This window comes from Saccostrea cucullata, unplaced genomic scaffold, assembly GCF_032062105.1.
Source record: "Saccostrea cucullata isolate Sc308-1 unplaced genomic scaffold, CSIRO_AGI_Scuc_v1 ctg661, whole genome shotgun sequence".
Classification (NCBI taxonomy): domain Eukaryota; kingdom Metazoa; phylum Mollusca; class Bivalvia; order Ostreida; family Ostreidae; genus Saccostrea; species Saccostrea cuccullata.
The window spans coordinates 78,173-93,291 of NW_026919374.1; the positions used below are offsets into that span (position 1 = coordinate 78,173).

A 15,119-nucleotide genomic window follows, 5' to 3' on the forward strand; every position below is an offset into this window, starting at 1 on the left:
ATGCTTTGAAACTTAATCATGCAATTTCTGCCTTTATTCAGATTTTCTTTTTAAAAAAAATTAAATTTAATAATTTCATTTTGTGTATTTTTTTGAATTGCAAATTAAAGGAAAAGTATGAACAGTGATTATATACACTGATGTTTTCATCATAAAAAAATATGTGTTTTGCAAGTCAATGAGAAATTATTTTTCAAACTGTTTATGGACAACTGGAAACAAGCAATACACAAATTTTAATAAACTCAGTAATGCCTACACATTAAACTTTAATCTTTTGTAACTGGTTGTAAGAGGGAATGAAGGAATTCAGTGTTATGCCATCGTCTATAACATGGCAAATTTGACTGATTACACACCCTATACCGTGATAAATTTAGGCCGATAAGTCCCCATATTAGCACCAATTCTGGAGTACTACCGGTCCAAATGACTGATACTTATCATCAATAGGAGACGAAGGGGTAGGACTTCTGGCTGAATTACGGCCTAATACACTAAACAAATAGCGCGTACTTAGTGACATGGTTTTTCTGGGGTGTTGCTTCCATCACAGGAGCTCACTACCAAGACTATCTCAGGGAGTCTCTTTCAATCCATTGGCATTTAAACTGTATCTATTAATCAATATTTGCAGTAGGAAATTATCTAAATAGGAATTATCAGGTTAACTTGCTAATCCCTAAGTAATCTTGCACAATTTACATAGAGTACACAAAACAAATGCAATGCTTAAGAAATTTAAACAGTTTCAATCAATCCAGTAGTCTTATTTTGACTTATGCACAAGGGAGATTTAAAATTTGCACTGCACTGTAATCCTGTTATTTACTTCTCGGCTTTTTTCCATCAAATTATATACTTTACGAATTATTTTTCATAATCTTTCCTTTGGCATGAAAAACCCCTAATATCTACTGATTATTTAAATTCAACAAAGAATTTTCATTAAATCTGTTTTGTCCTCTTTTTAATTAAAAATTTATAAAAGGGAAAATGTTCATTCCAGTTTGTGTACACTCAAGTGAAAAGAGCAGGTTTGCTTTCAAATTGGAATATAAATGGTAATATATATAATCAATCCATGTTTTGTCTGCAAGAATAGAATTGGTTCAACTTGAGAGGGAATATGCGGATTAAGATTGTCACATGGCCTTGTCAATTGGGCAATCAAGGTTGTGAGTGTGTTTGAAGTGCAGAGATTTTCTATTATCTGATTAAGCTTCTTTGTACCATTGGAGACACTTACAAAAAAACCCTGAACCATATTGCCTGATTTTGTTTTCAATTACATATGAATGGTTGACTGTTTTCCTTCAATTAAAGTTTGACCTCTTTATGTTCCTAAATATGCCTGACATAAATATTTTTTTCTGAAATTATCAATGGCTTTAGAATGAGCCTTTTCAGGTTAATACCCCAGAGAGCAAAAGAGGAAAGACACCATTTAAAGGGACTTTTTGAATTCAATACATGTTATGTGAAATATGGACTGCAATAAATAAAAGATTTCCCAGATGATTAAGTGTTGCAATTCATTTAAATGACTACTTTTTGGTAAAATTCTTATAAATGTGTACATGCAAATAAATTGACAAAAATTGTCAGGTCATTTTAACTCTTTTTCAAACATGTAAGCATACTTTCTCTCCCTAAATTTGCTTTAAACAGGAAAAATTATATTTTCATTCATAATTTTCTGCACTACATGACCTGTAGCCATTTATTAAAATCTCACAAGAATATATCAAAATATTTGTATTTCATAAATCGTTCAAGATATTCATTCATTAAAGGAAGATTTAATAGCCTAAAATTATACTTAAATATTTCAAAATTTCAATCTAAACGAAAATAAAATGTGATGTCTTTAAAAGCTATGTTAATTAGAACATTCCAGTCTCTTACAAACATGTTTTGAATTCATTAAATTGGAAAAGGCTCCTATATGGTTAACTCTGATTTATTTAAAATTCCTACAGTGTGGGATCAGTATGGAGAAGATAGCAAAGAAGTAAGGTTCCTTTGCATCCGAGTTTTACTGTACCTGCTTTAACTGTAAATAAGTGTCTCGATCAACTGACCAGCAAGTCAATCCTAAAATTTGATGCAAACGATAACTCATTTTATGTCATAATCCTAATCATAATTCAACTTAATTGTTGCCGATAGTTCAGGGACTATTTCATAAATGTATTCAATGCAGATATCATATTTGTTTCTGTTAAATTTAAACTGGAAAATCTTCAACCACTTACAAAAATTTCAGTCATTTTGTGAAAATCGAATTCTTCCACTTAGCAAATCTAATTTTATTTGCTCACATCTCCTAGTGTTCATGCAAATCTGATAAAGATTACCTGAAACATTACAAATATATGATGGGTTTAACCAGATACCTTATATCATTGCTTTAACTGTATATACAAATACCTCTTGTTTCTTCTTTAGAGTGTGAGAAATGCAAATAGGATTTCTGTATTTAAGCCAGATATCCCCTGATAATCCATAGGATTGCAAATTTTAGAGAAGCAGAAATAATGTGAACTCAATGTATCTTATCTATCAAAGCTTATATCCCTAGTTCTAAAACACTTTGAGGGATAAAATTTATCTTATCCCCCTACTTTTTGTCATTCTCAAGGCATAATATAATCAAAAAGGAATGAAAGGTTTAAAAGCTTATTGCAGCAAATCAACCATCTACAACTACCATATAACTTGATTCTCATTCAAAAGCAATTTTTTTTAAATTAATTACGTGAAAATCTCAAATACAAATGACCCTATTCATTTAGATTTTAAGACCTACGTATTCCATGTGCAAAACATTTTGGGACCTTATTGTACTACATTATGCTATGATAACCTGTAACATTTATTTTAATCACTAATATTAATGATGTCATTAACAACTCATGTTCCTCGATCCTTACAACAAGAATTTGGTATTTTTACTTTCACTTTGGCACCACTGGCCAATCATACCCTCTTGCAAATATTTCAATATGTATAGTAGAGTCGTGTTAATCCAAACACTTATTGTGCAACAAGCAAATTGTCCATATTAAAAAAGTATCAGACTACTAAAAATACTTGTATGTTGAAATATAAATTATTCACAATAATTTTCATCTGGAAAATGATGCATCTGAATTAATGAAATTTGATGTAACAAGGCTTCACTGTATATCTTAATTTAGATATGCAATTTTATATACAGTAAAACTCGGTTATAACGAAGTCATCGAGACCTGTGAAATTACTTCGCTATATCCGTAATTCATTATATCCGTATAAAGAATCCATTAAATTTATATAGCTAGGGATCCAAGATAACTTCACTATATCCGTAAATTCGCAATATCCGTGTTCATTCTAAACGAGTTTTACTGTATTGTTTTTCTGATTAGAGTGAAGCATGCTTAAAATTATCATCCTTACAATGAATTGATGCTTACATTGTCATGAGTAAAAAGATTTTCAAACCCATTGACTCTAAAATATATACTTAATGGGTCTAACAAATTACCCTTATAATGAAGCAAAACCCTCAGTCAACGGCATTTCCTTATAGGTGTGCTTACTGTATCTCTGTATTTATGTTTAATATAGTAAATGAGGACAAATACCTAGTAACCTGACCACGCTTTAGTCTTTGTATATCTAATAATAAAACATTTAAATAGTTTAAATAAAGATACATAAAGTGGTGCAAAATATTTTCAGTTATAAAATGTAACAAGTTCAGGAATTAAGTTCTAAAATTTCAGTAGCACACACTCTACCTCAAATATTCGCATATCCCCTAGTTAAACAACGAAGTAAATATAAATCTCAAATAAAGTATCATCGGTATAAAGAAGTTAAATAAACTCAACAGACACTTTACTAAAAGTACACAAATAAAAATCTAAGGACTTAATCCTCTACCTTACATAATAAACAAATACACACGGCATTCAAAGAGCCAATCACCATAGGTTTGAGTGACTGCAACAGACTCTTTCCAACATTAAATGTGGTAGTTTGAGAGAAAACAAATTTGGTTTTTCTGTCTCCCATACTCTGATCTCTTCTCTGAACCTGAAAATCTCCCTTCTCTTTCATCTCTCTGTCTGCTAAATGCATTACAGAGTTTGCTTATGATGCAAGATGCGGAGACGATTTTGTCCAAACAACCACTAGTTTAATCACCACTCTTTTGCAGAAATTTATCAAAACAATCTTTGCTTTTGGTATGGTACAATTTACTCTACCACATACATCTGATGTATGATGTTTAATCCTTATTATCTTTTAAATGGAGTTTAATTAACAAGTAGTTCAAATCAACTACCCCCAGAACTATTGTTCTAGAAACAAGCAAAATGCAAATTTTTTAAAAGATGCTTACACAGGCAGTGTTAAACTTTCTTTGGACAGATTTTTTTTGGTCCAGTAAAGTACTAATGTTTTATTTTCTCTCAATTCATCCAACCACTCATTAAGATTCCAATAAGGCTTCAACTTTGCATGACTAAATCTGAAAATTCTTCTTTTTTTTATAATCCAACAGGGACTTATTAATCTCTGAAAAAATATATCCTCCAAGTACCTGCTAATACAACAAGATTGTATATTTTTAATGATGTTAGCAGAAAGGAAAACTGCATGCAGGTACATCTTAACAGAACCCAAAAGATTGACAAGATCTCTAAACAAGAGGACCATGGGCCTTATAGGTCACCTGAGTTTCATGTAACAACATTTCAACAATTGAATTTGGTTCGTGTTTTAAACCAGAAGCCATGAAATTCACAATTTTTAAAAGAGGCACCATTGCTTATCATAATTATAAAATTGGCATGCATACGCTATTTACTTAATACCCAGAGGTATGCCCTAGCACCAGAACCCCTGACCCCAGGGTCATGAATTTCACAATTTTGGAAGAGGTAGCTCATCAAAACAGAGTTAGTTTATTTAATACCCAAAGCAGAAAATGTTGCACTTCCACTTTATAACCAGTTGTGCACCCCCTCCCAAAGGAACCACTGACCCTGGAGCCACATATTTCAAAATTTTGGAAACTTTATCATAAATTTTATTTCATCATATAAATGGTTGATTAATACCAAAGAGCAGATTTCAAAGCATTAGTTTATTTTTAGACTATGTAACCCTCCCCCCCCCTCCAATACCTCTGACCCAAGGGGCATGAAATTAACCATTTTGCTAGATGCACATTTTTTTAATCATAAATATACTTGGATCATTAGCATAATACCCAAGAGCATAGGAAAAGATTTTCAAAGAATTAATGTATTTTTACTATATAATCAAAAGAGCCCCCCCCCTCCCTTACACCAAATGGCAAAACCTCTGACACAGGGGCCATGAAATTCACAATTTTGAAAGAGGCACACTTGGTAATCATAACTATGTACTTAGTTAGTTTATTTAATACCCAAAGGAGAAGATTTTTTAAGAATTAATGCATTTTCACTATATAATCAATAGAGCCCCACCCTATCACCAGAACCCCTGACCCTGGGGCCATAAAATTTATAATTTTGGAAGAGGCACTCTCACTAAGCATAACTATGTACTTAGTAGGTTTATTTAATACCCAAGAGCAGAGGAGAAGATTTTTGAAGAATTAATGCATTTTCACTATATAATCAATAGAGCCCCGCAATAACACCGGAACCCCTGATCCTGGGGCCATAAAATTCACAATTTTGGAAGAGGCACTCTTACTAATCATAACTATGTACTCAGTTAGTTTATTTAATACCCAGGAGCAGAGGAGAAGATTTTTGAAGAATTAATGCATTTTCACTATATAAATAGAGCCCTGCCCTAATGCATTTTCATTCTTGCTCATATATAGTTAGTTTATTTAATACCCAGGAGCAGAGAAGAAGATTTTCAAAGAAATAATGCTTTTTCACAATATACTCATTTTAACCCCGCCCTAGCACCAGAACCCCTGACCCCAGGGTCATGAATTTCACAATTTTGGCAGAGGACTCAATAGACATTACATTCATGCTAACAGTTTGCCTGCTTGATGTCCAGGAGTAAAGAAGATTTTTAAAGATTTCATTAATTTTAGTGGTTTTGGCCCCACCCCCCAGGCCCCAAGGGGAGGGGGGAGGGACCATGAAATTCAAAATTTTTGTTCCCCTTTACCCATTGATGCTGTATACAAAATTTGGTTGAAATTGGTTCAGAGGTTTCAGAGAAGAAGCTGAAAATGTTCAAATGTTAACACACGACGGAAGACGCCGGACGAAAACGAATAGCAATAGGTCACCTGAGTGACTCAGGTGACCTAAAAAATTGCTCTCACATTCTGTCTCATCAATGAATTTCTAACTTTTGTATGAATTAGGGAATGGACTCCAAGACTTTCACCCCCTCCCCTTGATCTGCCCCTGTACAGTATGGTAAGACGTCTGAGTGTCCTTTAAGTGCTGTTATGTCTGATACAGATCTGTATACAATACCCGTGCCAAAGGCAAGGAGAACTATAGGATATGCTATGCATTGGCTTTCACTGTTGCAGAGATTTATACCGTTTCTTCTATTGAGGCATTCTGTGACCTTCTTTGTGTGATTACATTGGCATCAGAACATGCTCTTTTTGTAAGTTCGTCACTGAACAATCTGCTTACACAGTTAAACCCTAAAATAACATTTTTCCCAAACATTCAGATGCACTTTTTTAAAAGTTTAATCCATTTCAAAGAAAGTTTAATGGATCAGACTGAATGCTCACTTGATGCTAAATCTAACAATTTCTTTTTCAAAGCCTGAGAATTAGTTTCTATAAATTGAAGGTTTTCTGAATCTGCTGATCAGTCACTTCATTTAATTTCAAACTGCATGCATGGTTCAAAATTATCCAAACAAAACTATACAATATAAGTGTGTGGTGAATTTATAGCCACAAGTTCCCAGAATTACTTTTTAGCCATCTCTTGTTGATCAGTAAAGTTTTCAAATCAGAGATTGTTGACTAGACTACAGCTGCCAATGGATTAGTTTCTATTCACACTTCATACCAAAATCTGAACCCAAAATTAGAGGATCAGTGAAACTATAGGAGAGGAAACTTAAAAGAGACAGACTGAAGTACAGATGACAAATATTCACTATCACAGAAGCTCATCAGGTCTACAACTGTACAGATTAAACTAGGAATGATTGTTCACTTATTTTACAGATTAGATTTGAATTATGAGTATTTTGGTCCAAACACTTAAATACTGGCTTGTAGCACAAGGCCCATACCAAGGAAGAAATAGTTTTACCTTTAGAAGCAGATAATATGTTCATAATGTTTCATGCAATTTTACAGTGAAATTCATAATGTGTCCCTGGGCTGTAAGCCAATACAAAGTTTACACAAATATATATACACACAGCCAACCCAAGACTTCTGTCAGTCAGTGGGCAAAAATAACAGAACTGTTCCAAGTGTCCCAATTGCATCAATTCTCTTTGGGTTGCCCTTCACCATTCACTACACAATTTACACCTCAAGCAACCATAGTGTTCCCATAGATATTTGTCTTGGCCCTTTTACAAGAGACAAAAAGCTTTTAGGCATTGTGGCGGTGATAAGACAATGGAATCACCTGACTGCTAGTCTGCAAGAATTTTTCACACCTGATTCACCCTGCTAGAATTAAAAAAGATGCTGGTCTCTGTAAGCAGCTTGAGGCTAATTAATTTTTTTTACAGCTAGACACCATTTTCTGATAATAAAAAGTCATGCTTGTGCAGTTTTTACTGAGTGAGAAGTCTAATGTAGCATCTTCAATGCACAGCAGTAAGCTGTCAAAGAACCCATATTTCATGGGATAACAATAGAGAAACATTTAGTTTTAGCATCATCAACCCAAAACTGCAGCAGACTTGCAAGTTAATTAATCAAATACTTACAAGAACAGTTGATTATGAAATGCCATCAGCATTCAACTAAAACTTATACACCAAGATGGCTTACCCTAGATTTAAAAAAAAAATCTTGCTCTTTCGTGTGAAGCGTTAGTGCATTTTCAAGAATCTAAAATGCTCTCAGACAATCTTATAAGCTAGCAAATTTTGTACACTTCATAATCTGTGTACCCATCTCAAGCCCTGGTTCGTAAGGTGCAAGCAATACCTTTTATCTAACTGACAGAAGGTAAAAAGAAATATCTTTGAGAAAACCCAATGCTTTATGATATCATAAAAATATTTTGTGCTCACCAAACAATGAGTAAGCTAACATGTATCCTTGTCACCATATTTATACTTACACAATAAACTGAAAACAATTTGCTAGACGCAAGACAGATTAGGTCATTTTTGAGCATCTGTTCTGCGATACTTAAGCATTGTTTTAAGTGTGTCTACCACTCACAACAAAAGCAGTGCTGTCATTTTCTGTGTGTTTTGATCCCTATTCACTGCTGCCACATCAAACATTGGCTACATGCAATCTTTGCCAGATCTGACATGTAGCCTTCGTGATGGTAAATAGTTGTCAAAGAAGAGTATCCACCACATGCAGAAAACGAGAACAATAAAACACCCACTAACATGCCTTCAAAGACTCAAGAACATTACAATACCTACAACTTTCTTCAGACACTCACACACACAAACACAGTCTTCACGAAAACTTTTCAAACTAACTGGCCAGTCGGACCAGTGAACTTTCAAACTTTACTGGCCCACCAAAATTTTTACTGGCCCCTTAATTAAATAATGAAATGAATACATTTTCAAAACTGTAAATTTATATATGTTTATGTACTTCAACTTTCGAAATTCCGCCATTTGTCCTTTGTCGCGTTTCGGTAAGTTGTTCGTTGGAATTCTGCACATTTTACGTACTAGTTAATATTTACTAGCTAGTTCCGGTTGTAACGTAATACATCCATGTTCGAATAGGGTTATCATAATACGATTCAACAACACGTGAATGTTCTTTTTATTTTATAAATTTATGCCAGTAAGTCAGTTAAAATATAAATTGACTGTGTATAATTTTATACTCAACAAGCCCATCGGACTTCTTGAATTTTGATTTTCACTGACCCGACATCAAAATTCACTGGCCTCGGTCTTCGGACCAGCGAGTTTTCGTGAAGACTGCAAACAAAAAACTCAATTACAATAGATTCAATAAAAACATAAGATATTACTCTGCAAGTTGTGTAGAACAAATCTTAAGTAAAAATTAGGTGCAATAAAAAAGAAACTGCAAACCTAAATAAATACCAAAGTTTATTGCTATGGAAAGATCAAATGCTCCAAACATCAAAATAAACATAAAACTGCTACTGTAGAAATTGGCTTGAGATAACTTTTTTCCTGCTTGTGTTAAACAACTGGTATGGCAAATTGTATGTACATTGTGAGCAACATATTACATAAGTATATGAAGATTCTGCAAAAGTGGTATGCATTAATGACATAATCTGTATTATGTCAGCTGATATTATGTCAAAGACAACCCATGAGTTACGGTTATATGACAACAGTGAGAAGCAATGACTCAACCACAAAATAGAAGTCCCCGCTCTAAAACAGTATATTTCTCCTACACCACCGACTTCTCCAAAAAATTCCTTGTATATTTATCAATATTACCACATGTATTACATAGATACAAACACTAGGCTGTTTGCTTTACTTTCTTATACATGAGCGATGCTGCTCTTTGGCAACCTTAGTAAATACACTGAGTACCAGCTGAATCATTACCAGAAATGTACCGTACATATAAACGCCAGAGAACCTGCAAGAAACTATTGGGTGGACATATACCATCCATATGTAAATTCAATGGTTTTTTTTTCCTTGTCACAATTCAAATAAAAGTTGTTTTTTTTTTATGTTCAAAGCCAAATGAGTTGACAACTGCTAATGTTAAGGTTTAAGCAATTACACAACTATTTACTTTCTTTGTCACAATTTTAGAATAAGATAAGTTTGGTGCAGCATCTTAATGATAGACAGATTTTCTTTTTAATAATAATCCTCTTTGTCTGACAAAACAGAATCTATTCTACAAACAGTAATGGATTCTTTTTTATAATCTATTCAGGATTCATAATGAACCTTAATATGGATGGATGACCAAATTCATCGGTTTCATTATCCAATATTTTACAATAGACCAGCAAGTTTAAAAGCTAGATTATCAAAGTGCTGATCAAAAACTTTCTTGGAGTGAAAATCTATATTACGTCCATAAATTCTTAAAGTCATCCTGAACTTGTTCACAGTTTTTTTTATAAGGTCCAGATAAGATATGCACTGCCTCATTATAGTACTCCAGCTATTTCACCATAGAAAGCATAAAGATAGGCAATCTCAATTTTATTCACTCACCTCTTAGAACTTCTGTACAATATTGACAGGGAGAGTGTTTAAGTAGAAAACGGTCAGATATTGAAAGAATTTTCAGCTACTTGTTAAAGGGCCTACTTTATAAAACGTAGCCTTTGATTTCAGAACCACAAGGTGAACGCAGGGACAATATTTTCATTGTGTAAAATCAAGCATCCTGAATATGCATGTGTAGCACTTGCAGGGTCCAAAGAGATTGTTTAGTGTAGCAATTTCAGAAATTCTCATACAACTTCTAGTCTGTTCACCCCATTATAACAATGGTCTACGAGTCATGGGGGGATCAAGTCCCTGTGTGAGGCTACTGGAGGAGGTAGAAGTGGCTATAAAGTGTCTTCAAAAATTTGATTACAGAGTGGATGAAGTTTAAAAAACCATTTGCCATCTGTTAATCACGCATTACGGGGACGTGTCTACGCTAACATATACTGACAGAGAGAGTCCATTAGGGGTTTTGAAGTTTGTTTACAAACATGTGCAACATAGATGGTGTCTTTTTGCCTGAGAAATCACTTCATTATTTTATGACCCATACGATCTAGGCAACATTGATATGTTTCAGAAAATGTCACTGACTTCTGAGCTACTTAGAAATTAAACATCTAATGAAGTCTCTCACAATTTGTACACACAGGTGCCACAAACTTTCTCCTTACTCATTGTTTACACACATCTATGGAATTTCATTCATAGAAATGAGAGTAAAAAAGGGGGATATTTACTATTTTACACCAATTTATGTCACCTTAACTTGACTGATCACAAAGCTGGTCCACTGATCACGTAGTGAAGCTTGTAAGATAGACACATTACTATCCCTGAAACATAAAGAGCTGAGCCACAAATTACCATAAAATACACCATATAGTGCCCTCTTAAAATTGCACTTAAACTTGACTGCACTGAATTTATGACTGGAAACCCCAAAGAAGTGTATAAGGCAAATCATATTTACACGTGTAGTTATACAATCTGATCATATCTATAATTATATTTAGATACTCTAGCTGGCATAACAGGTTATGCACAGATAGCTCATATGAAAGTATTACTCCTAGATCTGACACCAAATTCTGTAGCTAGTAAATTATTGATATGCCAATGAATAATCGTAACAATTAATAATATCACAAATTGACTAAAACAGCAAATACTTTTCCTTCTGTAAAAAACTTTAAATTTGAGGTTGGAAAACAAGCCTCATAAAGTTGAATTATGAGTTAGGATTAAAAAATTAAGAATTCCTTTTAATACAAATGTGGGGTTAAAAATATTTATTGGCTTTCTTTTATGAAAAGGGACAAGTGAATTAATTAAATTAAAAGTGTTAGAATGTATGTAGTGAACTTGCAAGTTAACACTACATTAATTCAAAACTAAACAGTGTACTTCATTCATTAAAAAAATTGTTATAAGCATGTAATGAAAAAGTTTTTTAATATCTATTGTGGAAATTGCTCTTCTCACGTTTTCTGAATAAAATCTAAACTTTACCATTCAAAAGAAATACAATCTACACTGTTGATCTCAGAAATTTCTATAGTGTTTGAGATTCGTTGTCAAACCGCAAATTGTCCAGACATCAACCAAATCCCGTCACAACAAAGTAATGCACTAATCTGACCCTAGCTTTCTGTCAATCTGGACAATTTCAGTTAAAGTTTACCTTTACCTGCATGAAATTAAATATGACTTGTGCTCAATGTGTGTAGATGTATCCGAGGAAAAAAAATTGAAAATTTAAGTCTCTGATATAATTTTCTGTAATAGCCAAAAAAAATTGCCATAAATTTGAATATACATATATACATATATGATTGATAGACCAAAAAAAGGTCAATATGTACATAAAACATAGAAAAAATTATTAGCCTTTTCTGCAATAAAAAAGTCAAAGAGTATCATGGGGAATTAAATTTTTGACAGTTCTTATTAACATTCATGATGAATTCATCAGAATTACATGTAATAGCAAAGGATAGAAATTGTTAAATAATTTTCTCCTGTACAAGCCATTGATCTCCTCAAGAGGCATGAGACTTTCTAGCTTTAAATGTGTCCTGGTCACTACTAATAACAACTAGAAGTTAATCTTTATGCCTGGTTATTGGATTACGATCTCTGAACAATGCTAATCTTCTTGTGTGTTTCATCATTTTATTTTGACCCTATGCCAGTAGTCAAAAAGTTGATCTTAAAAGTTATTGTTCAAAACACTAATTCAATTATAAGTTAAACCCTCAGTGAAAGATGCTTTGTGTGGCCTGGCCAATACGTTCCTGAATAGCATTATAGATATAACCACTGGCTCGTAAGTGTATACGAATCATAGTATGCAAGAGCTGGTCTAAACTGTGGGTTTCAATGTCTTTCCTTTCTGTTTTTAAGACACAGTCCTGTGTAACAGCTACAAAAACTTCACAAGACAGGAAGATTGACCATCTTATAATTTAAAACAAATTGTCCCTGTGTATGTGTTAATAAAAAGGGGAAGTAGACTCTCTTCCTCTCTTTCTCTTCAATCAACATTACATTTATATAAAAAATCAGATTTTAAAGTTGCTGGTAGATTTAATCTACCCCCCCCCCCTCCTCCTTTGCACAGTGCACACAAACAAACACACACAAAGGGAAGAATTGCCTACCTTGTACATCACAGTGAGATTCTTGGGTTCTATTTTTATGTACATGTGAATGTTTGTAGATGTAATGAGGCAGACTTCCTGATGTCGATGGTCTAAGCTCTGAACTTGGTTCTATTATATACTTCTCTCCTTGAAATTGGAAGGCTCCCGTCTGAAAAGAATGTAGAATGATATAAACTAATAAAAAAAATCACCATTCATTCGACCTTTTAAGGTATAACATATTATCTTATATGTCATATAAGGATATTTATAAAGATCATTATTTTGCAAAAATTTGCTCAGGCCTAATCGGTTTGGCCTACTTTGTTGGAAAAAAAAGTTTCTCCACATATAGACAGTTTGTTTAATAGACCGTTTTAAGAATAATCACTGAATACTGTCTAAAAACAGTTTGACATTTTCTAACGGCCGCGAATCAACGTATTACTCTGTATATTCGCTGTTAGAAAACCCCGAGGGATTCTGTGAACTGGCGTGTTCACTGGGTCATTTTTCACGTCTTTGCCATCTCTGATGCTTTTATGACTTCTTTTCCTCCCCCTACAATTTGTGATGAATGTTTTTTATAACACAACCGTGTTAAGAATGAATAACTATGAAACTAAGCTACAAAATATAGCCCAGTAAAATCGTCATTCGTCTGCAACTAAAAGTCGCAAAGACGCCATATTTACATGTCACGTGACAAATTCGGGTGGTCACATGATAGGTCTAAGTTGCAAAGTAACCAAAAGGATGAAAGAGTTCAATTAGTTTTACATGAGAACCATAGCCTAAGCTGTTCGCGTTTGGAGAAGCAAATTCAATTACGGAAATGTAGGATCAATGTGAGGAGAAAATTCTAGTATTTCGTAAATACGCGCTCCGTCTAATTGGGAGGTCATTTACATCTATTAAAGGAACGATTAATGTATATGGTAAATTGATTATTGCTGCTGATAAACACGCTCCGTAAAGAACGTAATGGAGAGGAGAAAACCAAATTATATGTTTCTAGTTCTTGTTCTTTCAATTGCATGTTCACTAGGTATATTGGTACATCTAATTACCAGTGATTTGCAACCATAAAATTTCGCTGATCTTCAGAGAAATCGCTTTTGTTTGTACACTACACAGGCCATAGGCACTAAATTACATAACGTGATTTATACCCGTATACATTCAATATTTTCATTTGATCAGAAGATGAATCAAGGCCTTGATTGGCAAATATTGACCTTATTTTTCCTCTTATGTTGTCTTGAGTCTTTTCAAGTTGCCGAAAAACAAACTTGACTCTAGTGTCGTTCAAACAATATTTCTACAGTGGTTACAAAGGCGAGCACAGTGCAAGAGTGCAACTCTAGGAGATTCTAATTGCTCTCTGCGATACTATATGGTGCCATATTTTTAGGTCGCAGTCCCTTTCACGTAACACCGATATTCGAGTTCGCCATTTGCTTGAAGTGTATATATATATTCTAACGTGTGCAAACATGGTGGTCGTGGTTGGGGGTGGGGTGTCTATATTTTCGCGTGTCATGCATTCTGACATACATTTTTTAAAGAACAAAAGTGATATTTCCTTTACATGTCGTAAAGGTGCTTCGGAGAAAGAGAGAAAGACAGTGGAGAGAGAGATTTATAACAATTCACAGGTGTTTCTGATCACTTATAGAATCTGTGTTTGTAAATCGGTTAGGATTCATGGGATCTCATTAATTTCCGTTTGCCTACAGTCGTGGTCATTTGTATAATTTTGTACCAAGTCTTGCACTGATTCGCTTAAACCGATCTTTGTTTATATTATAACTGACGAATGTACACCATAACCCTATTTCTGCTGAATCGTCTGGTTTCTCACTAAAGATACACTGAGAACGCAGAGGTCATTTTTTTATATTACATGAAAAGCATTCAGATGAAGCATAATGATTACATACATAAGGTGTAATTCACTGTAAATCTGGCCATTAAATGGTTGCTTAACAAAACCATGTTTCTTTTTAATTGGATTTTTGTCCTCCATTGGACGGACCATTTCTAACTTTTATTCATGTTTAAAGAGTTTTGCACCGACAGGACCTACATGTTTAA

The 15,119-nt window shown here is 33.7% G+C and overlaps 1 protein-coding gene across 1 annotated transcript in view; it reads right to left on the minus strand.

Moving 5' to 3' along the window:
• Window positions 1-15,119, minus strand: part of LOC134230035 (A disintegrin and metalloproteinase with thrombospondin motifs 9-like) — a 90,301-nt gene that overhangs the window by 73,539 nt on the left and 1,643 nt on the right. The window contains exon 3 of the mRNA XM_062711811.1: window positions 13,041-13,191. Within this exon, the coding sequence (XP_062567795.1) occupies window positions 13,041-13,191 (151 nt within the window). The remainder of the gene's footprint in view (window positions 1-13,040; window positions 13,192-15,119) is intronic.